The following is a 24101-nucleotide window of genomic DNA, read 5'->3' on the forward strand; positions in this document are numbered from 1 at the left end:
CCATAGTGATCAAAATAGAAGTGCTTCCCACTGATTTGTTAGCAGTTAGATGCTCATTGTATTATGCTGACTTTTCTGGGCCAGGAAAAGGCCTCTTTGCTCTCTGGGTTCCCCATCCTCTGTACTTCTGCTTCATCCTGGGGGGCCCTGGAGGATGGGAGAAAGGCTGGGGTAGGAAAGAGAAGGGTGGGTACATTCTGACCCTGGGCCTGGTACCGAGGGAGGGTATGGGTGGCCAGAGGGCAACATAGAGGCGGTGAATGAGGGAAGAAGCAAAGGAAGGAAGATAGCCCCGCAGGAGGGCAAGGCCACACCCATGCCCAAGGGAGTCCCTGTAGTGAAGCTCCGGACTGCAATGGGACCAGAGCTATCTAAGGGTAAAGAGGGGCTCATGCTGAACAGCAGCAGGAATAAAACTGCAGCCTCCTGAGCGGTGGGCAGGGCGGTCCCTGCCGTCCCCTGGCTGGAGGCACCGGCCCTGGGTGTTTTCCCAGCACAGGGGGTGTTTGGTGCATGGTGCTCACTCCCTCAGGGTTCTGCTTGCTCCTCAGGATGTGGGGGCTGACTGCGCCTGGCAGACTGAGCGCCCCAGGAGCCATGGGACTGGGAGCCCCAGGAGTGCTCCATGATTTCCCCACCGGAATTAAGTGATTCCTTTCCTTCGTGTCTGTGTCTTTCCTTCGTGTCGTCCCCCAGCTGCTGGCTGTTAGATTGGGGTCCCGTTGAGCCTGCTGGGCCTTCATCCGTGACAAGCCATCACTGTGGCCGACCTAGCTTGGGGTGGGCCGCACAGGCTCCCAGGAAGCCTCAGCCTCGTGGGCTCCTCCCGCTGTGGGGCATCGGGGGGACAATCGACCGGTGGCCTGTGACCCTCTCGGGGCCTCCCTGGGCCCGCGTGCAACTTTAACAAACGCACGACCCTGATGTGCTGGCACTTCTGGCAAAAACCTGTTTGGGCAAACACAAAATCGTCAACCACGTTAAGCGACATGCCGCGTAGCATCTGTTCTGTGACCCGTGTGGCAGCTTCTGAGTGGATTGGCCCTTGAGCCTATCCTGAGGCCCAGCCTACGATGCTTCTCGCTTCTGGCTCCAGAGAGCCTCTGTGGGGAGAAGGGGTCAGGGAGGGCAGAAGGGAAGAATGTTTACAGCCCCTCATTTCCTTCTATTATGGAAGCCAGCCCGCCTCCTTCCCATTCTCCCTCTTCACATGAGTCCACCTGCACGGTTGTAAGAATGTTCTGTATTGGTTAAGGCTACTGGAACCCGTGACAGAAACCCAGTTTTCCCCAAGTTAAACCAAAAGGGGACTTTATTATAAAAATACCGGGGCCATCGTGCAACCCAGGTCGTGCCTGGGACCTCCGGGACATGGAACTCAGACGTGGTGTCTGTTTTGCCCGGAACATCGCACTGGGTCCTCCTCTCCTTCTTTCTGGAAACACGTCGTCTCTTCTCGTGTGGTTCCTGAGGAAACGTGACCGCACCGAGACCCAGACACGGAGGGAGAGACTTTTCTGTGCCAGTTGCGTATGGCGCCCATTCCTGGGCAGGACCACCGAGGCCACAATGGGACAGGCACTGAGGTCGGCCCATGGTGACCGGGAATCTGTGCCAGGACCCGTGGCTGAGATCAGGATCCTGTTGGAACATGGGGGCGGCTCCTGACCCTCCCGCCTCTCTTGACACCCTGTTCTTAGAGGCTGACCCCTAAGCTGAGCGCTTGGACACTGATCTACGTCCACACTGCCCTGTACTCTCCCAGTAACTGCACGTTCTCCAGCTGTCCTGCCCCAGAGGGTTGACAGAAAACCGGATTCTAAATCTTCCCGCGATTTAGGCGGCATGGCTGACCTCCCCTAGTCATTCGTAACATTATAAATGTCTAAAATTGTCCTAATTATTTATGTTTACGTCTTCATGCAAGCAGGAACCCCGTCAGTATTATGGACTGCTAAGCACCTAGGTCCTGGGACAACGTAAGCAGTAAAGATTCAATAAATGCAATTCATTTTAGTGAGTTTCTGCAAAAGTAGCAGACTGTTAGTTTTAAGCTTCGAATTCACATTTAGCAGAGGCAGGCCATGCCTTCACAGAATTGTCATGTATATTATTAATAGTTTTGCTCCACGTTTCCATGTCCCACTTCTTGTTTTTAAATGTTTATTTCTGAGGGAGAGACAGGGAGAGGGCAGGTGTCAGCAGGGGAGGCGCGGAAAGAGAGGGAGGGAGAGAATCCCAAGCAGGCCCCGTGCTCTCAGTGCAGAGCCCGACGTGCGGCTTGATCTCATGAACCGTGAGACCATGGCCCGAGCCGAAATCAAGAGTCGGACGCTTAACCGACCGAGCTACCCGCGTGCCCCTCCATGTCCTACCTCGTAATCCCTTCCTTTGTGCCCCAAGATTCTGTCTTTGCCCCAACACGGACAGCCAAAGGGGAGTTACCCCCTTTGGGGCAGAAGGGATCATTTCAGAATCTCAGGTTAAGGCGATGAATTCTTGATTTCTAAGATCAAAGGCACCATTCAGATGTAAAAACAAAAGGATATGAAGGGGGCTGCTCTCCAGCATAAGCAATTTTTCTTTGAATCCCTTTGAAACCTCTAAGGTCGGGCATGGAGAGGAAAGTTAGAGGGGAACTGGTACAGATTACCAGGCTGTCTGCTTCCACCCCCTTCCAGCTGAGTCCTGAAGATCGAGCAAGGTCTAAAGATACATGCTTTGTTGTTGTTCTTCTTCTTTTTTTAAATGTTTATTTATTTTGAGAGAGAGCACGAGCAGAGGAGGGACAGAGAGAGAGAGAGAGAGAGAGAGAGAGAAAGAGACAGACAGAACCTGAAGCAGGCTCCAGGCTCTGAGCTGTCAGCCCCGACCCCGATATGGGGTCGAACCCACGAACTGTGAGATCATGACCTGAGCCGAAGTCAGATGCTTGAACGACTGAGCCACCCGGGCGGCCCATACACGCTTTGTTCAAAGATTGGTCATTCCAGACTGGAAGTGCATCATCTGGGCCTCTGAGCACTTTGCCAGTGTCCCCTGAGCTCCAGGGATGTAAGAGAGAAGAGAGGAGGGGACGCAGGGCTTTAAGGCCAAATGACGCCGAGTGATGTACCGAAACCCACTTCGGGATCAGAAAGACTTGGGAAGACAGTCGAGAAAGGACCCAAAAAGCAGACCAGGTACATCCCGTAAGTCTGGGGCTTGAGGCGAAGCATGCGCACACGAAGGCTGAGGCCAGGACAGGCACGTCAATGGGGGCAGCAAGGACAGAAGCCGGTGACTCCGTAGGGGAAGAGCTCACATCCAAGGACCAGGTAAGACAAACTACATTTTCCAGGATTCTGGAACAGGAGGGAAACAGATCAAGGAGAAACAGATGCAAACTACAGGCCCTGCAAGTCAGGATATGCCTCCCTTAACTCGGTTGCCATCTGGGGAGGAAAAGGAGGGGGTGGGAGCGAGTATTTAAATACTCTCAAATTGACCCAGTTTTAAAACTGAAAGTGATTGTATTAAGTTACTGCAAACGAGGCAGAAGGGGGCTTTAATAGAACTTTTCCAGGCTATAGGAAAAGGTACTTACATTTTGCCCCCTGGAGGCCATGGCTGTGAAATTTTACTTGCCACGGAACCTTAGAGGCCACGACTTTGTTTCTACAGATGAGGAAACGGAGGCCCAAGGAGAAAGATGGGTGGTTCGAGGTGATACTGCCCTGCAGGGGCACAGCAAGGAGGGCAGCACAGATCTCCTGGATCTTGTTCCGGGGTGCCCAGCACCACAGGGCATTGTCCTGTGTCTGTCAAACTCTCGCACAAAGTACCGAGCCTCGTGGACAGAGCAAATGTAAGAATATGTCTGCCTAGCTTTTTCTCTTTTTCAAATAGAGATAAACTGAGAAGCTAAGTTTTTGTTTAAGTTTATTTTTGCTTATTTTGAGAGAGAGAGAGAGAGAGAGAGAGAGCAGGCAGGAGAGGGGCAGAGAGAGAGGGAGATAGAACCCCAAGCAGATTCCGTGCTGTCAGCGCAGAGCCCAACGCGGGGCTCAAACTCACCAACGCCAGATCATGACCTGAGCCGAAATCAAGAGTCGGACGCTTAACCGACTGAGCCACCCAGGCGCCCCAAGAAGCCAAGTTTCAAAAGCTTTTGAGAGTCACGTGACAGCCAAGTGGCGTGGGACATACAAGGCAATGAGCATCTTTGATTAGTGAACGTGGTCTGCCTCCCTGCCTTCCCGTCGCTGTTCCTGACACTTAGCATAAAGTCCCCTCATGGGTGGCTGTAGCAACTGTGACGCACAGGGCGGTAATCAGAGGAGCTGGGTGGGACAGAAGAGGTGGCAGCTGGAGAAGTGACTTATTCTGACAAGAGCGCTTAGGCAGCAGGTGGCAGATAGATTGAGGAGAAGAGGCAGCCAAGTTTCCACGCTCTGATGATGACGTCCCTGGGGGACGGCGCGGCTATTCCCAGGCGTATCCTTCCACGGATGCAAAAGGTGACAAGGGCACAGGGCAACTCAGAATGGTGGTGTCGGCCCGTTAACCAGGTGCTGCTAATTCAGATCTGACACGAAGCGACTCATTCCTGCCCAGCCAGCCAAGCTCCAGTGTTCCCTCGAGGGCTGACCAGATTCCAAGTCATCCATCGGATGTCTTCCTGCTTGGTCTTCACTTAAGAACGAGTCCTACCTCTCTCCCTCCAGCCCAAGGACATGAAGATCCCTGAGATTCTGCCGCGCTCAGGACGGTTTCCAATACCTTCGGTCTGTAGGCGGTAGCTTGGGCTCGGGAATTGAAAGTCGAAACTCCCACCTGGAACCGTGTCTGCTCATCAGTCCCAGGGGCTTGAAAAGGCAGAAAGCAACAGAGACTCCGTGGTGTAGGAAGCAAGAGAATGAGTGTGGACAGGGCAGACCTGGATTCCAATCCTGACTCTGCCTTCTCTTAGCTCTCTTTTGTTGGGAAAGCTGCTTATCATATCCGAGACTTGTTTTCCATTTTCTGTAAAATACGATTTTGGTAATTGCTAATAAGAATAAAGAAGCGTTTACCTGCTACAAAGTAAATATGGGAAAAAAATGTTAGCTGGTATTGACTCTGTACCAATTCTTTGCCCCCCTCCCCCCACTCACAAGGGCTACCCAGATGTGCTAAGGGGGTTCTAAACCAGAGTGCATACCTTTGATTGCGTCCTACGTCGTTCACCTCTTACTCCGTATGATAATCATGTCTGCACATATACAGCTTCGGCTGGATTTAAGAACTGTGTCTTACTCACCTCTGGGTTCCTAGCGCTCAGTGGAACAGACAAATCAGTAGGTAAGAGAGTGAACCGATTGTCGTATAGGCGATCTCTTAAAGTTTTCTTTCTGATTATGCCACATGATAGAAGGGAGAGTATATGGGATCGGCCTGTGTTTAGGTGATTTCATTCAGAAAATTAGTATGCCCATTTCTCCATGGAAGAAGGAAAAGAAAGCAATATTACATTTTGGTTTAAGATATGCAGCAAATCCAAGGCAACTCCAGAATCAACACCTAGGCAGAAGAATGCTTGATTTCTGGCACGAAACTAGATCTCCCCAGATACTGGCAGCAGGGCTTACGGTAATTCAATTCTGCTCCTTTTCCTCGGTCTTTGGAAGAAATAAGCTACTGGGAGCTCAGACTCTGTACTTGATATCACAGAACTGCCAGAGATAGAGAATGAAGAGCTGAGAACAGAGACAAAGCGACAAAAGCCCCAGTCAGGGGGTGGGGTTGGAGACTTCGGGGTGGCTTAGTGGTACTTCGAGACCGCACTTACTTTAATGACTTCCTTTGTAAGAACAAGACAAACAGACAAAACTGAGGGCCCAGTAGCATCAGGAGCTGATTCCCGAGGGATCTCCAAGATCACACTTGTCACAACCATATCACACGGAGGGAATGTGTGGATGCTGAGCGTGGACCCTGCCCTTGGGCAGGATGTCCGGTCAGGTGTCACAGCTTCTGCTTTATCTCCTTCAAAGGGCCTCGTTCCCTGTTTTTTTTTTTTTTTTCAACGTTTATTTATTTTTGGGACAGAGAGAGACAGAGCATGAACGGGGGAGGGGCAGAGAGAGAGGGAGACACAGAATCAGAAACAGGCTCCAGGCTCTGAGCCATCAGCCCAGAGCCTGACGCGGGGCTCGAACTCACGGACCGCGAGATCGTGACCTGGCTGAAGTCAGACGCTTAACCGACTGCGCCACCCAGGCGCCCCTCTTTCCCTGTTTTTAAGAGCCTAGTGTTAAGGCCATTCCTACAGCAGGGTGGCAGGGAATGACCGTGAACCACACAAATGTATCTGCTAAACCCAAACTAAATATATTTCCAACTCAACTTCTCCTTAGCTGGATCCTCAAAATGCTCCTGTCCTTCCAACATGAAGTATGGTGGAGGGGAGATTGGAATGCAAAGAAACAAGACTCAACCAACAGCAATTCAAATACCTTGCTTTTGAAAACTTTACAAAACTATATGACCATTTTTTTTCTCCAGGTCCTTCAAAAGCGCCTTTGCGAGCGAGCGAAGGGTCCCAGAGTTTACCTTTCATCAGCTTTATAGTGAGTTAGCTTTTGGGATATTTTAAACTACAACCTGCCCCCTTCCCCCAGAGCCCTTCCCCCCTCTTACCTGCCTTTCTTATTTATAGCACCACTGCCCTCTAGATACTATGTAATTTATTTATTTATTATACCGACTTCTGCTAGAATGTAAGCTTCATAAGGGCAGGGATCTTTGCTTGTTTTGTTCACTGATGTTTCTCAAGTGCCTAGCACAGGGCCAGGTGCATAGTTGATGCTTCAAAAAGCTTTGTGAATAAACGAATGAAATAAATACTGCGTAATTGAGTCAATGAATGATCTAGCTAATCTAGGATCGGGACAGCAGTAATCCAGGATTTGGAAATTGTAAAATGTGAGTTCTAATCCAGACTCTGACCCATTATCATACAGACTTTCTGGGCCTCTGTTTCCTCGTGTACAAAATTAGGTGGTTATTTACTCATTCAAGTAACATTTAGCGCAACACAACTACGGTCAAAAAGATACAAAGATGCTTCCTTGCATTCAGAATCCTACCACTTCTTACAGAGCACAGAACTCCAAGGTTTCAAAAATCCCGCCTCTTCCAAGCCCCGCCCACTCGCCTGGCCTTTCTTTAGGCTCCTCCCCGATTCAGCACTGCCGGCTGCCAATGCAGAGGCCCCGCCTCCGCCCGGCGCAGTCATCCAATGGCTAAGGTACACGGTTAGGTGAGTGCCAGGGAGCTTTAGGTGTCCTTTTGGCGCCTGACCAGAGTCTTGGGGAATTCAGTTCCTCTTGAATAGTCACTTCCCCGAGTTGTCTCTGCGATATGCAGGATCACTCTCTTTTCCAAGTTCGCTCCGAAGGGTCGGATAAAGCTCCTGAGTCCCATCGCTGCCCTCCCCAGGAGCGCTGGGCCTTCACTGGACGAGCCTCTCGCCCCGCGGCATTCTGGGAGTGGTAGTTTTCTTCTTCCCAGTTTCTTCCCGGCGGCCCGCTGGCTAAGACGCGCAGGACTACCACCCCCAGACGCCCGAGCGAGTCGCCAGTCACGTGGCCCGCAAGGCCGAGGGGCTGGTGGGCGGGGGCCCGGCCGGTGCTCCGCAGCTGTCTGTGGCACCCGGAGCTGGCGGGCCGTGCGGGCCCCTGCAGAGCCCGCCATGGTGCGCGCGGGCGCCGTGGGCACGCATCTCCCGGCCTCCGGCTTGGACATCTTCGGGGACCTGAGGAAGATGAACAAGCGCCAGGTAAGGGAGACCCGCGCTGGGGGCGCGTCCGGGAGCAAGAAAAGGCTGCGACTGCGGGAAGTCGGGGCTCCCTGGGTAGGGCTCGGGCAAGGACAGCGCCCCGCGCCCCCAGGCTCCCCCACCCGGCTCTCAGAGGCCCTGGGTTCAAGTCCGCGCAAACCTACGTGTGGGCACGGGTGTACGCTTTCCTGCGCTGACCCGAGCGCAGTGAGGGGAGTGTGGCCAGGAAGGGGAAGAGGATAGAAATCTAGTTCCGTGGATGTCAAATGTGGTGGAGAAAGCGAGAGATGACTCGGCCGTGAGTGACAGCTGTCTGCACGTTGTTTGAAGGGCCACCCCCTGGAGGAGGGAATAGACTTCTCTGTGAGGCCTGACATCCCGAAGAAGGCTGCCCGAGGATAGAAGGGGCGGAAAGGCAGGCGAAAGGAAAGAACTTTCTGGCAGTGGGAACTGTCCAGTGCTGCCTCCCGAAGTAATTGCTTCGCTCTCTGCGAAGTGTTTTGCCCACCGTGCGTCGGGACTAAACAAAGCTCCTTGTGCCTGGCGATCTCACTGGTGGTGCTCAATCATTTTAGACTGATGCAGTGTTCCAGAACTCTTCGCTAATCTCCGACTCTGTCATCTGGCTGCACCTTGAATGTAGGAGGCAGTTAGCGTGGGGCCCCTGGGCAGCTGGGGTGGACTTTTCGCTCTTCTGTGACCTCGGAGGAAAACTTCCTTCTTGCTCTCTCCTTAGTCAGCTCTTTGGCCAGCATCGCTGCCTTTGAGTCTTCAATATAAGGCGAGAGCGAGGAGCGACTGGAAAGGAGGCCCTCTCACCCCGGAAAAACGCCACAGCGTAAGCTTCTAGAGAGAGAATTTAGGGGACCTGTAGGGCACGTTAGAGCCTAATGGATCCTAATTCTTCTATTGATACTAACAATAAACTATGCTAAGAAAAATGGAACCATCCTATTGGTAATTTTGATTGTCTTTGAAAATGGTATAAATTCTCATGATTTTGAGACATCCTGTCATTTTTGCCACTATATTGAGGAGTCGGGTGATGCCTGTGGCATGGCACAACGTGTTCCTGTGGACATACGGTTTGTTATGTTTTTTCCCCGAATAGAATTACATACTACTGCGGTGGCGGGAGAGTTTGGTGACTTGAACTTCATGAACTATGTCTAGAACCTGGTTGTTTCTAGGTGTGCCTAGCTGATGAGCCCTTGGGAGTTTCTGTGATTAAGAGGAGTTGTGGCAGTGATTATCAACAGCTTGAAAAACCAACAGCTAATTCCCTGAGCACCGATGCTATTCCCAAGAACCTCCAGAAAAGGGAGCTTTATTTAAAAATCTAGACTTAATTGGCTAGCGTTTTTAAATGTCTCTAAAACTGGTACTGATTGCGGGTGGTTATAATCGCAGACGATCAGAGAAGGCCTTCTGACGAATGTATCAATTCCTAAACTAGTTTGCTTTTTGAAAAATCTGTATATTCCCTCTCTCAGTGATTAGGCCTGTTGGCTCTTGCATTGTCTATGTTTTGCTAGTTTTCTCATTAAAATTCAGAGGCTCAAATCTGCTGCCTCCTGGTACTTTTTTTTCCCCCCTCTCCTTTTAAGCTTTGTCCTTTTGTTTCTTTTTCTTTTCCCCTCCAAAATAGCATTCTCTGACACCTTGTCAGGCATGCATGCTCCAGCAATCTTGGAAGTGGGACCCCCTTTCTCTGCTGCCCCAGCTTGCTCTAAAGTAAGGCGAGAGCCACATACAAAAACAAGGATTCTTTGTTTCTGCAGTGAGGAACAGAGGAAGGAAGAAACACAGCGGCTGGCATGTCTGCTGCTTTGTGGGCCAGAATCTCTGGTCCGGAATGTTTGCTTAAAACTCTCAGACGTTAGCTATTTCATTTTTGGTTGACAAAGACTGAGTGTGGGCTTGCTTCTAAACTTTGCTGGGGTTGTGAATTGCCAAGCGTCTAAAATTGGTAGGCGAAGATGAATTAACAGGAGACACCAGTGAAACGTGGTGGCAGATTCTGTTAGATCCCAGTTTGTCAGCAGTTCAATCCAAATTGTGTCTCTAGATTCTAGGATTTCAAGCCTAGACTTGGATTAGCCAGTCTCTTAAAAGTAGGGTGTTGAAGTATGATCTGTGGTTTTGCAACTAGCTTGGTTATTAGGTTTTTGTATAATCGGTCGTTTCTTTAGCAAATCGATATCTTGCTCAAAGGAAGTTTTTTTTTGGGGGGGGGGGATTTGATTTTACTTCCCCATGATGAATTTTGCAAGCACAGAAAATCATACTGGAAAAGGTAGTCTTAGTACCGGGTCTTTATAACATAAGTGGCGAGGATTTACACTTTGCTTTTTTTTTTTTTTTTTTTTTAATTTTTTTTTTCAACGTTTATTTATTTTTGGGACAGAGAGAGACAGAGCATGAACGGGGGAGGGGCAGAGAGAGAGGGAGACACAGAATCAGAAACAGGCTCCAGGCTCCGAGCCATCAGCCCAGAGCCCGACGCGGGGCTCGAACTCACGGACCGCGAGATCGTGACCTGGCTGAAGTCGGACGCTTAACCGACTGCGCCACCCAGGCGCCCTTTTTTTAAAAAAAATTTTTTTTTTCAACGTTTATTTATTTTTGGGACAGAGAGAGACAGAGCATGAACGGGGGAGGGGCAGAGAGAGAGGGAGACACAGAATCGGAAACAGGCTCCAGGCTCCGAGCCATCAGCCCAGAGCCCGACGCGGGGCTCGAACTCCCGGACTGCGAGATCGTGACCTGAGCTGAAGTCGGACGCTTAACCGACTGTGCCACCCAGGCGCCCCTACACTTTGCTTTTATCAGGGTGGAGACCGATGGTTTGAAAGCTGGTCTACAAATGACAATTTCTGTTTAAAATGGTGGCTTGTGGCTTTCCCGGGCAGATCTGCAATTCATAACGAAACAACATTTACTTATCAAATCCTTCAAGGCAGAGTGGGTGCAGAAGTTTCTGAATGTGAGCTACAGTGAACAACTGCTGCTTGAGACCAAGGTACCCTGCAAGGCGGATTTAACTTTGGAAGCAACAATTTAATGTATTACAGCCCGACACCTTAACCATATCTGCTTGGCAGTCCGGTCTCCTTATTTGCACTTCTGGGAATTTACTGGGAGTTTCATAATTTGCTATTGACATAGTAGACAAAGAGGATTTTTTAAAATATATATAAAGTTTTTATTTACTTATTTTGAGAGGGAGGGGGAGAGAGAGAGAGAGAGAGAGAGAGAGAAGAGAGAGAGAGAGAGAGAGAATTCCCAAGCAGGCTCCACGCTCAGAGTGCAGAGCCTGATGCAGGGTTCGAAACCATGAACCATGAGATCATGACCTGAGCGGAAACCAAGAGTCAGACACTTAACCGACTGAGCCACCCAGATGCTCTGCCAAAGAGTTTTTGTTTTGTTTTGTTTTGTTTTTTTAATGTTTATTTCTGAGACAGAGAGAGACAGAGCATGAGGTGGGGAGGGGCAGAGAGAGAGGGAGACAGAATCCGAAGCAGGCTCCAGGCTCTGAGCCGTCAGCCCAGAGCCCGACGCGGGGCTCGAACTCACGGACTGTGAGATGGTGACCTGAGCCGAAGTCGGACGCTCAACCGACTGAGCCACCCAGGCGCCCCAGGTTTTTTTTTTTTTTTTTTAAATATGGTGTGTAACTTTAATTTTGAATTCGATTTACCTTCTTTTCGACTGTTACATCAAAACATCTTCACGGTCAACAAACTGAGGGTTGATGGGGGGTGGGAGGGAGGAGAGGGTGGGTGATGGGTATTGAGGAGGGCACCTTTTGGGATGAGCACTGGGTGTTGTATGGAAACCAATTTGTCAATAAATTTCAGAAAAAAAAAAAATAAAAATTAAAAAAAAAAAAAAAAAAAAAAAACAACCATCTTCACGGTCATTTTTATCCATTTTTACGTTTCCACTCTCAGTTGTTTCCTTCACAACCACCTGCAATGACATAACTTCACAGACATACACTCATAACAATAGGAACTCGGCTTTTCCCACCCACTGCCATGTGAGATTGGGTTTTCCTGTTTTGTCACACTCTTCAAAGTAATTATTTTAATGGCCATACAATATTCTGTCAAATCCCTTGAAACATTTATTTTCCCCAGACTTTGGAATTCTTCCAGGCCCGTCACTATTTTAAAGCATAGAGAAGAGTTTAAGAGAAGAAAATTCAGCCATGAATTCCACCATGCTAAGATGGCCTCTGCCAGCACTTGAGGGCGTCTTCTTGTGTTTGTCTGACAAACTGTTGTAGTTTGTGGAGATTCTCCTGCAGCCCACATACACTTTGGTTTTAAGTAGTGCAGTAGCTTGCCATTATTTACGCAATCGTTTCTCTGCTGTTGCTCCTTTATTTCTTTCTCTCTGTTACTAGAACGGGGACCATGACGCATATCTATCTGCCTTTATTGTACACTGAATTCCTAGAAGGGGGATTATTGGGCTGAAAGTAACCTTGTGATACTAATGCCAGATCGCTCTCACCATGGTCGTATCCACATGCACATTGCACACGCCCGTATTGTGCCACAGTGTACCCTGGGCAAGCACTGAGTATTGGCATTAAGAACAACAACAAAAAAAAAAACCAAAAAAAAAAAAAAACCCCAGAGGTACCCTGGGTGGCTCAGTCAGTTAAGTGTCCGACTTTGGCTCAGGTCATGATCTCACGGTTCGTGAGTTTGAGCCCCACATGGGGCTCTGTGCTGACAGCTCAGAGCCTGGAAGCTGCTTCGGATTCTGTGTCTCCCTCACTCTCTGCCCCTCACCCATTTGTTCGTTCTCTCTCTCTCTCTCTCTCTCTCTCTCTCTCTCTCCCTGCCTCAAAATAATAAACATTAAAACAATTTTAAAACAAAAAAAACAAAAAAAATCCCACCCAAACTTGAAATTTTCTAGGCATAAAAAAAGGGGAGGGGGGGAAGCAGCATTTGGTTTGAACACTTCAAGTGTTTATTCACTGCTGTATTTCTTCTTTGGAAAATTAATGGTCTTCAGCTCTTACCTCTTTTTGTTGTTGTTGGGATTTTAGTGTTTTTCTTACTAGTAGTTTGTACCCACTGTGTATTAAAGATATTTATTTTCTCACTTTTTATTCAACAAATTGAGTACTTACTCTTTGCCAGACCTGTATTGAACAAGATACAGCTGTGAACAAGGCCAAAATGACCCTTGCTTTTGTGGAACTTACAGTCTAACGTGAAAGACACATTAGAAATGATACGTATATCGGCCGCCTGGGTGGGTCAGTCGTTAAACATCTGACTTCCGCTCAGGTCATGATCTCACAGTTCACGAGTTTACGTCCCACCCTGGGTGAGCTTGAGCCCCACTTTGGGTGAACACGAGCCCCGCTTCCGGTAAAAACACAAGCCCCGGGTGAGCCCCACTTCTCTCTCTCTCTCTCTCTCTCTCTCTCTCTCTGCTCCTCACTCACTTGTGCCCTCTCTCTTTCTAAAAAAAAAAATGATGTGTATAATTACAATAGTGATGGATGGCATAAAGAAGTACAGGATGCAGTGAGACTGTGTAAAAGTTTTACTAGAACACGGCCATATTCATTCTTTCCCATATTGTCTTTAGTTTCTTTCTCACTACAGTGGCAGAGCTGAGTCACTTCAACAGAGACCCTGTGGCTTGTAAACCGAAAACACTTATTATCTGGCCACTTGCAGAAAAAGTTTGCTGACTCCTAGTTCTAGTGGGTCAGGAAAGGCTTCCCTGGGGAGCCGATGCCGAAGGCAGGATTTAAGACGAGCAAGCATTAGGTATGCTGAGGAGTCTGGGGAGAGAGCCTCTGGCCAGAAGAAGCAGCCAGGTGAGGTCCCGGAGTGGATGGGAGCGTGTGCTCTCCGAAGCGCTGACAGGTGCCATTAGAGCACCTGGAGTGCAGTGAGCTTCACCAGCCGAAGCTAGGGATTTGGGGATGTACCAGACAGGGCGTAAGAGACCGTATTTATCCTCAGAGCAGTGGCACACAGTTGAAGGGATGCGGTCGGAGCAGGGCATGGAGACGATCAGATGGCCAGAGGCGCCTCTGAAAATGAGTACGGGCTGTAACAGGGAGAACGCACTGGAAGAGGTGTGCGTGGACGTCGGGAGACTGGTCAGCAGGCTCTTGCAGTTGCCCAGTGGGCGATGTTGGTGACTCGGATGAGAGCGCAGCCAGTGGGAATGGAGAGGTTGGAACAGGGTCCAGAAGTATTTAGAGAGTAGAATGTGTAGAGCGAATGGGTAGGTCGGTGAGGGGTGGCCCCTGAAAGAACAAGAGTCCTGCCACGTAGGTGACTGCACAGGTGTATGTGGGCAGGTGGAGGGGGGTCATTGAATCAGAGACGTGGGGATTGAGCAGTTTCAGTTCCACGTGTGTTGCCAAAAGTGGTTGGTTCGGGTGGGGGAAGGAGGTCTTTAGAAATGAGGATGTCTAGGGACTGAGACCCTAGAGGATTGGGTAGGCCGTCCACGTGGCTCGTCGGGTCACCCAAGGCAGGGGTCGTGAGGAGGAGGATAGAGGCAGGTACTGGAGTAAGGAGCCAGCCTGGAGGCCCCGAAGGGAAATGCCCTGAAGGACTTACATTTCGAGTAGCAGTAGGCACAGTGACTTCTGTCCTTAAAGCCTCTTGGAAGCCCGGAGACGTCTGGCCCAACAATTCAGCTACAGCCGGAAGGGTGTTGGGATGTGGGCAGGTGTTGCTTTTCCGCTGTCGTCGCCAGGGGCTGGTGGGTGTGGCAGGCGAGGCTGTCAGCAAGGAAGAGCCTTGAGCTTCAGCAGGACAAGCCGGGTCGATATTCACTCAGTGGTCTAAGGTGGGACGAGGCCAGCTTCGAACTCGATATTGTCTTGAGTGGCTTTCTGCCTGTGTTCTTAACCAGATATCATTTACTTTCTAAAACGTTTATGGAAAGTGCAAACTTCCAGGTGTTTAAAGTTTTTGTTCACTTTGAAATGTAATTTGAGATGCAGAACAGCCTCATTGCTAAGTGCTAGAGGACTGTGAAGCCTCATGTGGGGCCTCCTTGGCCAGGGCGCCAAGGGGTGGTTCTAGGCTCTGTGCCAGGCTCTCACATCAGACGTGCCCTCTCTCTGCCAGAGCGGTAGGCCCTCGGGGTAGAACTTGAGTAACGGACTTTTTTTTTTTCATTTGCATCCAAGTTAGGTAGCATATAGTGCATCAGTGATTTCAGGAGTAGATTCCTTAGTGCCCCTCACCCATTTAGCCCATTCCCCGCCCCCCACAACCCCTCCAGTAACCCTCTGTTTGTTTTCCGTATTTAAGAGTCTCTTATGTTTTTGTTCCGCTCCCTGTTTTTATATAATTTTTGCTTCCCTTCCCTTGTGTTCATCTGTTTTGTATCTTAAAGTCCTCCTATGAGTGAAGTCATATGATATTTGTCCTTCTTTAATTTCGCTTAGCATGATACCCTCCAGTTCCATCCAAGTAGTTGCGAATTTGAGTAAGGGACTCTTCAAGGTTGAGGGTTCTGGGAAATCCCAGAGAGGTAAGTTGAGTCTTACCGAGGCTTTAATAAAGTGGGTCCTGTGGATTGCTCTGGTTTGTTGTTGTTGTTGTTTTCTCTCTCTTCTCTCATTGAAAGAGAAACAATAAATGGAAGGCTAATTCCACGGACAAAAGTTGAAATGCTACCTAAGTTTGTAGTTTGCGTGACTTAGTTTAATGTCCTAAAATAAACACAGCTTCGTTTGTTTGTTTGTTTGTTCAAAAACCAGCTCATCCCCAGCTTAGGGCTAGTGAATATAATTCCATTGGTTTTCACTTGGGGTTTGGCCTTTTTCGTTCCAGCTCTATTACCAGGTATTAAACTTCGCCATGATCGTGTCTTCTGCGCTTATGATCTGGAAAGGCTTGATCGTCCTCACCGGCAGCGAGAGCCCCATCGTGGTGGTGCTGAGGTAGGTTCTGCAGGCTCTTACGCTGCCGCCTTGTCACAGAGGAGCAGCGTCGCCTTGAGCGAAAGCCTGCACGGCAACCAAGACTGGGGATTTTGGTTGGATAAAGTGTTAGAATTTTCTGCTGATACCTCTTTTCATTGTTTCTGACCTTTGGTGACAAATCTTGTCTTTCTCAACAGATATTTTAGAGCTTTTATCGTGTTGATGCTAATGCTCCAGTGCAATATATTTGCTTTTGTATTTTAATGCTTTAATCTGCCTAAAATAACGATCATATGTTATTTATGCATTAATTGATTTTGAAACATAAGTAATTTAAAGCCGTTACTTGGTTTTCTTTGTACCAAGCAGACAGGGAAGTGTATATCCCCGGTGCCTAGCGGAGCATGCTGTATTTTTTCAAGCCTCTTCTGCAATACTGGTGTAGGTGGCTACTCTCTTGAGACTATTACTCTTATAAAGCACAGGAGGTTAAATTTAGAAAAGTTAATACTTTAATTCACTTCATATAGCTGTAAAGTCAGGAAAGGGGGAAAATTTAATCAGTTTGAAATTAAATAACCATATTTGGGAGTCCTTAGGTACCTCAAGATGCTCTCTGTCCGTGTGTCTTAGACCATTGAGCCTTACTGTGGGTGGGAATGGAGGCTGTTATTTTTTAAAAAATTTTTTTAATGTTTTATTTATGTTTGAGAGAGAGAGCTCGAGTGAGAGAGGGAGACATAGAATCCAAGGTAGGCTCCAAGCTCTGAGCTGTCATCACAGAGCCCGACACGGGGCTCAAACTCGTGAACCGTGAGATCGTGACCTGAGCCGAAGTCGGACGCTTAACCGACTGAGCCACCCGGGCGCCCCTGGAGCCCTTTTGTTTTATGAGCGGGGTCACCACTGGCCGGTGCAAGAGCCAAGGTCAGCACACAGGGTTCTTGGCTTCCAGACCGGTGCCCTTTCCCTCCCCTGCTCCCTGCTACCACACCATGGGGCTTCGGCCATGGCCCTGGCTTCAGCAGGTTGCCCCTGTGTGGCCGGCCAAGGGGCCTACTTCTAGGGGTACACTGCTTCCATAAATGTAGGAGCCTTCGGATGGCATACGGGATCCCAATTCACTGGTTTTCACACTGCGCTCTAGGACTGCCCGGGGGGCCAGTGGACAGGTTAGGAGGGAGAATGGGATCGAGTGTGTGGATTCTAGACACCCCAGCCTTGCTTTAGTCATGACGGCTCCATTTGTATGTATTGTAGGTGGTGATGCTTCCTCGTAAGATTTCGTTTGAGGGAAGGGTTTCAAGGCTTTTTTTTTTTTTTTCCTAAATAGAAATGAAAAAACCTCAAATTCAGATGGGCCTTCTCACTTAACAGATAAAGAGCCTGAGGCCCACCGAGGCCAAGCCACTTGCGTCTTACAGTTACTCTTGGCAGATCCAAAATTAGATCCCAGGTGTTCTGGTTTTCCTTAAATCACACAGACACAGTCGTACAAAGAAATTGTTGTAACATTGCAGTATCTGGGGACTTTTTTTTTTAAAGCCTCCTTTATAGTACTAAAGCACTCTGGTTTGTCAGCATAAACTATTGACATCATGAGAAATGTGTGACCTTGGGGAACATTGACCTTTGGGGAATCTCTGGCCCATGAGGAAAGCAAGTGTAGTTGATATTAGTGAAACATTTCAAAGAAGTGCTTTCCTCATGGGCCATGATAACGGCTTTTGGTGGCAAATGGTACTCTTGCTGCCTCTGAGACTCGTCCGGAAGGTTTTTCTAGCTGCAGTTCTTCATTGTTTTCTCTTTCTTTCCCTCTCGGTCATTTATATTTCTAGCACTCTCTCTGTTTTTTTATTCATTTCCTGTTAGATCTGTTACCATCCTCAACTGTCATTGGTTTAACTTAAAAATAAATACATCAGCAGGTACTTAGTGACAGGCCGGTCCCTGCTGCATCTCTCCTTGCTGATCTGCATTCATTGACAAGCTTAAGGCGTTCCAGTGCAGGGAGGGACAGGAGGGTCAACTTCTTGAGCTGCACCTGTTATGAGCCCACATTTCCCTTTAAAGCACCCCACTTCTTCACCAGTCTGGCTCTTCCTGTCCCCTCCTGCCCTCAGCAGACTCGCTGGTTTTTGATTGCATGGCCCCTATGTTGCTATATTTTTAGGTCTTATTTATTTTCTCATGCGTTAAGACAAAGCATGAGCATATGTAAAATGAATTGTGTCTTGATGATTTCGGCTTCTGCTAGATTGCAATTTACTTTGACTCCATCGACGATTTTTGGCATGGGTTTAAACCGGTACCGTGTGGGATTATTTATTGACCTCCACATCAGAAACAGTCAACATTTGTTAGAATTGGGCTCCCTATAGAGTACGGTCTAAACGATGATCCTGCAGGAGCCCAAAGACTTGGGTTCGAATTCTGTCCCAACCCTCAGCTTGGTTTTCGGATAGATCGCTCTCCTAAGACATTCGTTTGTTGGTTTCTCTTCCTTGAGTGGCAATGCCATGTCCTAGGTGCTGGGGATGAACCACAAAATGCAAGAATTGCCCTAGAGTACCAACCAGCTTTCAGGGTCTGCAGTTCCGAATGAAAATAGTAATGTCTTTGTGGACGTAGGACTGTTTTTTAAGGCTAAAACTTGGCGGCTTTTACTTCAAAGAGTTCACATTACACTTGGTTCTTTTCTCTACCTAATACAAAGTACAGAGGGGCCTGCTACTATCCTTTTCATACTTAAATCTAAGAAGAAATCCTTTCCTTTCTCACTCCGTGTCGTCACCGCGAGCAGTCAGAAGGAAACCACAGTGACTTGTTTCACAGGTCCTAGATATGTGACGACGGAAGTTGAGACTCTCACCGATATGTTTATTATTGTATTCTTCGTGAATTGAAACGTTACCCTTGGGAACCCAGGCTAATTTGGATGTGATTTTGTGTCTCTTCCCAGTGGCAGCATGGAGCCGGCCTTTCACAGGGGCGACCTTCTATTCCTGACAAACTTCCGAGAAGACCCTATTAGAGCTGGTGAAATCGTGGTCTTTAAAGTCGAAGGACGAGACATTCCAATAGTTCACAGAGTAATCAAAGTTCATGAAAAGTAAGGTGGCTTTCCTTCTTTTCGCTGTTGTTTGGTGAATTTTGGTAGCCGGTTTTATTTGTTTTATTTTTTATATATTTTTATTTATTTTTCCATTAGCATTGATTGTTATCAAACTTCTATTTATTTGTTTTTTCATTTGTTCCCCCCCCCTCAGGTTTTTATTTAAATTCCTGTAGTTAACATACAGTGTAATATTAGTTTCAGGTGTAGAATTTAGTAATTCAGTTTTGGCAGCCGGTTTAATGGCTGGTTAGAAGTGGCAGAAACTCTGGATTATGTTCCTAGACCCGCCGTTCACTAATTGGGTGACTTTGGACCTGCTACCTCGCCCAGCCTGTAGGATGGGGCTGATAACATTATCATTTCCCACCGTGACTCACGGGACGATTGTGAGAACCAGACGAACAGGTGTCTCCTGAGGCCTCCTTAAGGAAACTTAAACTGCTGTGTGACGTAAGGTGAACCTACTGTAGCCTAACACTTACTTGAAGGAGGCTCAGAGAGAATCCAATCCCACCGCAGCTGAGGATGATCTCGGTAGGACTGTCTTCTGACACGCAGAGAGCCGCCTGTTTCCCTGTGCCACTTTGGACGGAGTGGCACGCTCTCAGCGGTCACCTTAGCCCTGGACGGACGCAGACGCCTTTTCCGGCTCATCCCGTGGCGCGGGCAGCGTGTGTCCTGTGCCGGTTCTCCCCCCACAGATGCGCTTCCTTTCCTTGACATGCCAGCGGTGGCCTCTGAAGACACGCTTGGGAAACTAGAAGCTTCTATCTCAAATGTACTAAGTTCTCATGGGAGAGTACAGTATCAGTGGAATAGAGAGTATTAGTGGAAACGTTACGTTTTATATACTCGGCTATTCATTTACCTTTACGCAGCTTAGCGTAGCATTTCCACCTGCCTGAGTTATGGAATTGCACTTAGACGTGTGTGCTTGTGGTTTTAAAAGAACAGAGCCTTTCTCATCTTCTCGTCGCGCGTGGACGTGGGGGGACGCGCACACGTGTAGTGCAGCTATCCGAACGCTTCCGGTATTAGGTTCCCATGCCACTCCCTGCTTCCAGGTGTTCCCCGAAGACATTGATAAAGAAGTTGAAAGAGAACTTATTCAACGTGGAGGAAATAATGATGATTTTCTATGATTTGCATGAGTTGTGAGAGAGGCCGCGTGGATTTTTATCCTCTTGATTTCCTTTATAACCACAGCTGCAAATCAGCTTGCTGCCTTTGGCATGGCTTCAAATCTTTGTGGGCTTTCAGTATTTTATCTAATTATAATGGGGCATTTTTTCATTTGTTTTATTGGAAGAAGACCCTCTTTAGAGCTCTATAACGCTATAATGTTGTGTTTCTAGTGACAGGGCCGTGTAAGCATCGGTTTGGAGTGTTTAAAATGATTCCCACATGTCTCTTTAACACGCTGGTTTTATGCCATTTGTGATTCCTGTTTCTCTGCAAACCAGATTTTATACCACTTTGCTCAGTGGTGAAGGAGATCATGCATTAACATTCTACATTTGGCGAGGAAAAGTAGGTTTGAGGAGGGGTAAGGGCACACTGGGGTTTGAATTACCTTGCGCTCAAATCTCTGTGATCCGGGACCAAGTTCGTGTCCTGAGTGAAGCGGAGTATAATCCGCGGGGACACGCTGGTCTTTGCGGACTAAGAAAGTGAAAGCAGTTGCTGGAAGCTCATCGTTGCCCTGCCGGGGCCCTTGCGCTTTGCCATGCTTTTTGGTTGGCAGGAAAGCTTGGGCGTTTTAGAACTTGAGGCTGCAGAAACGCCTGTAGATTCGTGCTTTAGTCGGACGGTTGTAGTCGGATGGTTCCCTGTAAGCCGTCCCCTCAGACCAAGAGAGATCGAGTTCTCGCGGAATGCTCGTCCGAATGCCCGCAGCAGACCGTCCAGTGCCGGGTAAACTAAGTGCTTTCTAATGATGCCGTGCTGAAAATCGATTTTGAAAAGTCATTATTTTGCTTTCTAGAGATAACGGAGACATCAAATTTTTGACTAAAGGAGATAATAACGAAGTTGACGACAGAGGCCTGTACAAAGAGGGCCAAAACTGGCTGGAAAAGAAGGATGTGGTGGGACGAGCCAGAGGGTGAGCATTAACCTTTAAGTTACATAAAGGCTTCGGGAACCAGAAAAATAGAAACAAACTAAATGTACGGGCTAAATAGAATCACTCGTTACAAACAGTCTATATCGGGAGAGTTGGGAGTAGTCTGAGTTGTGCTCCGTGTATGGGGTCCACGGTGTAAATACAGCTCAGAACTAAGGACCGAAAATCAAAAGCTGAGTTCAAGTATATTGTCTGCATCATCGGTTTAATCCTGTTTTTGAAAGCAATCGCCCCGTAGAGGTTAGGTATTTGTGGTTTTAAATAGCAACTACAAGAGACCCTCCCAGAGATAACCACCGTGGAACACTGTTCCCTGCGCCTTATACAGATGCGTGTGCATATATAATACATGACTTTACATAGGAGGATTTTATTTTGTTTCTTTACCCAACATGAAGTTAGAAATTGGTGGCTGTGTCAAATCTACATCCAGGTAGTTTTAAATGGCTACGTACCGTTGTTCCCCTGAGAATCACAAAATCACAGCTTACGTACCCAGTCCTTTCCTGGGGGCGACACATTTAGGTTATTTCCTGTTTTTCACTGCCCAAAACAGTTATGTGATAAATCTTGTAATACTCATCCTTGCATAATTGCGCCAGCAATGAGTTCTGCTTCTGACACAGCACAGCGTGTATCCTCTTATAAAAAAAACAAAAAAGGCAATTTTTCCCCTCTCTTGGTAACCCTTTTCTATGATTAACCCTTGTTAGAAGTGTCTTTTTTGTTGTTGTTGTTGTTGTTAATCTTCTCTAAATCCCATGAGCTGTCGGAGGCTGGAGAACACTGGTTACCCTTTTCTAAGATTCAGCTCTACTAATCAGATTGTGATTTGAGGTCTCTTTCTGCTCCTTTTCTCCCTCGGCTCACCTTTTAACTATCTTACACCGCCGCGTTGCACCTTGAATATCTGTGGGGAGATGGGAGTGACTTCCAGCTGGTCAGTCCTCTACTTGTCCTGTCCTGGGGACAGGCTGTGTATAAAGGGGAGGTTGGAGCAGCTGACTTAACATAAGATTGGAGGGTACCCATGTGTTAACCGCGTTTCCCGTGAGTGAGGGGAGACTTGGGTCACACTGATTACATATTGACATTAATTTTGTCAGCAGAGTCATTGGCTGGCTTATGCCCCGGACCTTCGGTGTCTGGGAGCATAGTCACATGTGGGTATAAATTATGGGATTCACATCTGGGTTCACTGCCCAGCGGACGTGTTTGTTATATTTGAAAAGCCCTGTGAAATGAAAATGATGATGTTCCTTCAGTTGCAGACTGATTCTCCGTGTACTTTGAAAGCTTTCTCTAACAGCGGTCTTCATATAGGCTATCTGAATGTTACTTCTCCCCTGAAAAAATTAAGAACCAGCTTGATGAAAGTTGTCAGTTCCATTTGTACAAGCAGCTCAACTAATTATTTTAATTCTGTTATGGTGAATGCAGCGAGCACAGACAAGTGGCATCTCTAGTTGAAATCATGTGCCTGCTTAAAAAATGGTCCTGGCTGTTAGTTGTGTTGCTTTTGATTAATAAAGCCTTTTGAGGCAGGAGTGACAATTATTCTTACAGCCCCAATCAGTGCTATTCCCAAGGAAGATTTGTTTCCTAAGGCTGATTTAGAGTATTTTTAAATGTTGCTGTCATCGTATTACAAGCAGTTTTTATATTTCTGGCTTTTCATCCCACAATTTAGGTTTTTACCGTACGTTGGTATGGTCACCATAATAATGAATGACTATCCAAAATTCAAGGTAGGAATTTGTGTGTATGTCTGAATTAAATATATATATATATATATATATACACATATATATACATATACGTATATAGGCGCTTTTACACGTGCAATTGTAAAGATGCAGTCTGTTTAAAATGTTTTCCTTGTTATTCTGTTTTGCAGAGTATTTGTATTGAACTACAAATTGACATAACCGTTTAAATTATCAACATTTAAATTAGTTATTTAAAATAATTACTTTCATCTTTTATGTTCGTGGTGTATTCTAAAATGTCACCTATATATTCATTGCTGTTTATCATGAAAACCTTTAAACATACCAAAAAAAAAAAAAAACGATACAATAGACTCAGTAATGCCGATCTCCCTACTTCAATAAAAATGGTGTCGATGTTTTTTTTTTTAACAACCACTCGAAGAACAATAGGACACGGACGCAAGAGTGAGCAGTGGATTAGCTGTGTTTGTTGGGTGCTTGATCCTTGGTCCATCAATATACTGGGGGCTTTTTAAACCATAGCAGGGCAGGCATGAGAGAAGAGGTCACCTTTTGATTCTGTCCCCAGCCTAGTATTGAGCGGACTTCAGCTGAATACATTTATAGAGCAAACTTATTTGTAGACCTCCCAGTAATTTTCCACTGTGTTTTCTTTCCAGTACGCTCTCTTGGCTGTAATGGGTGCATACGTGTTACTAAAACGCGAATCCTAAGATGAGAAGTTCCTGGCACCAGATTGAAATGAATTCTGTTGCAAAAGAGAAAAACTAATATATTTGAAATGTTCCACTTTCTGTATAAAAGGAAACAATGTGGAGACATTTTTGTCTTGTCCAAATAAATGATTCATCAGGAAAGACTGTTTTCTTTTGTGGGCTCTGGTCTGAATCTGCCCAGTCTCTGTGGCCCTCGTCGTAGTCACTCTAAACCAAGCACGGGGGTCTGTGCCACTTCAGGAGTGAGGCGGGCCATTGCTGGACCTGCTGGTGGGGACAGAGCACAAGCCACATGGTGTAGTTGTAATGTCTGGGTTTCGGAAGTAAAATTCTTCACATCACGTAATAGCATTTCCGAGGGAAACGCACAGGCCCTCAAAAGCAAGTGATTTCTCACTTATTAGAGTATATTCCGATCAGGGAATAAAGGCTAAAACCTTTTTAAGAGGAAAGAGGTGACCTGCTTTGTTTTGTGGTGCGATCTATCTTGAAGTGGTTGGATAAATTATTGGAACAGTGCTTTTTGTAAATTATGAAAACAGTGCGGACTCCTTTGAAAACTTACAAAAGGTACAGACGTGTAAAAGGAGCTCATCCCTTTCTGCGGCCTCTCGGGGGGTCTCCGCTGTTTGAGCGACATGTGCGCCCCGTAGAGTCCGGCATATAAGGTGGCCC

General features: G+C 47.3%; 1 protein-coding gene across 1 annotated transcript; it reads left to right on the forward strand.

Moving 5' to 3' along the window:
* The first annotated feature begins 7614 nt into the window (after nucleotides 1-7614).
* SEC11C (SEC11 homolog C, signal peptidase complex subunit) lies at nucleotides 7615-23567 on the forward strand. Its single transcript, XM_047828681.1, has 6 exons — nucleotides 7615-7801; nucleotides 15643-15752; nucleotides 18697-18846; nucleotides 20837-20956; nucleotides 22668-22725; nucleotides 23370-23567. Exons 1-6 carry the CDS (start codon nucleotides 7715-7717, stop codon nucleotides 23421-23423), a joined length of 579 nt encoding a protein of 192 aa, XP_047684637.1. The 5' UTR covers nucleotides 7615-7714; the 3' UTR covers nucleotides 23424-23567.
* Nucleotides 23568-24101: the final 534 nt, after the last annotated feature.

The sequence above is a fragment of the Prionailurus viverrinus genome, chromosome D3 (assembly GCF_022837055.1).
Source record: "Prionailurus viverrinus isolate Anna chromosome D3, UM_Priviv_1.0, whole genome shotgun sequence".
Lineage (NCBI taxonomy): Eukaryota > Metazoa > Chordata > Mammalia > Carnivora > Felidae > Prionailurus > Prionailurus viverrinus.

What these genes read in the sequence shown, in the direction of transcription:
- SEC11C (XM_047828681.1), top strand. Translation starts at nt 7,715, where the DNA reads ATGGTGCGCGCGGGCGCCGTGGGCACGCATCTCCCGGCCTCCGGCTTG. An exon ending in CCCATCGTGGTGGTGCTGAG is followed by an intron (nt 15,753 to 18,696) that starts GTAGGTTCTGCA and finishes GTCTCTTCCCAG; the next exon opens with TGGCAGCATGGAGCCGGCCT. An exon ending in GTAATCAAAGTTCATGAAAA is followed by an intron (nt 18,847 to 20,836) that starts GTAAGGTGGCTT and finishes TTTGCTTTCTAG; the next exon opens with AGATAACGGAGACATCAAAT.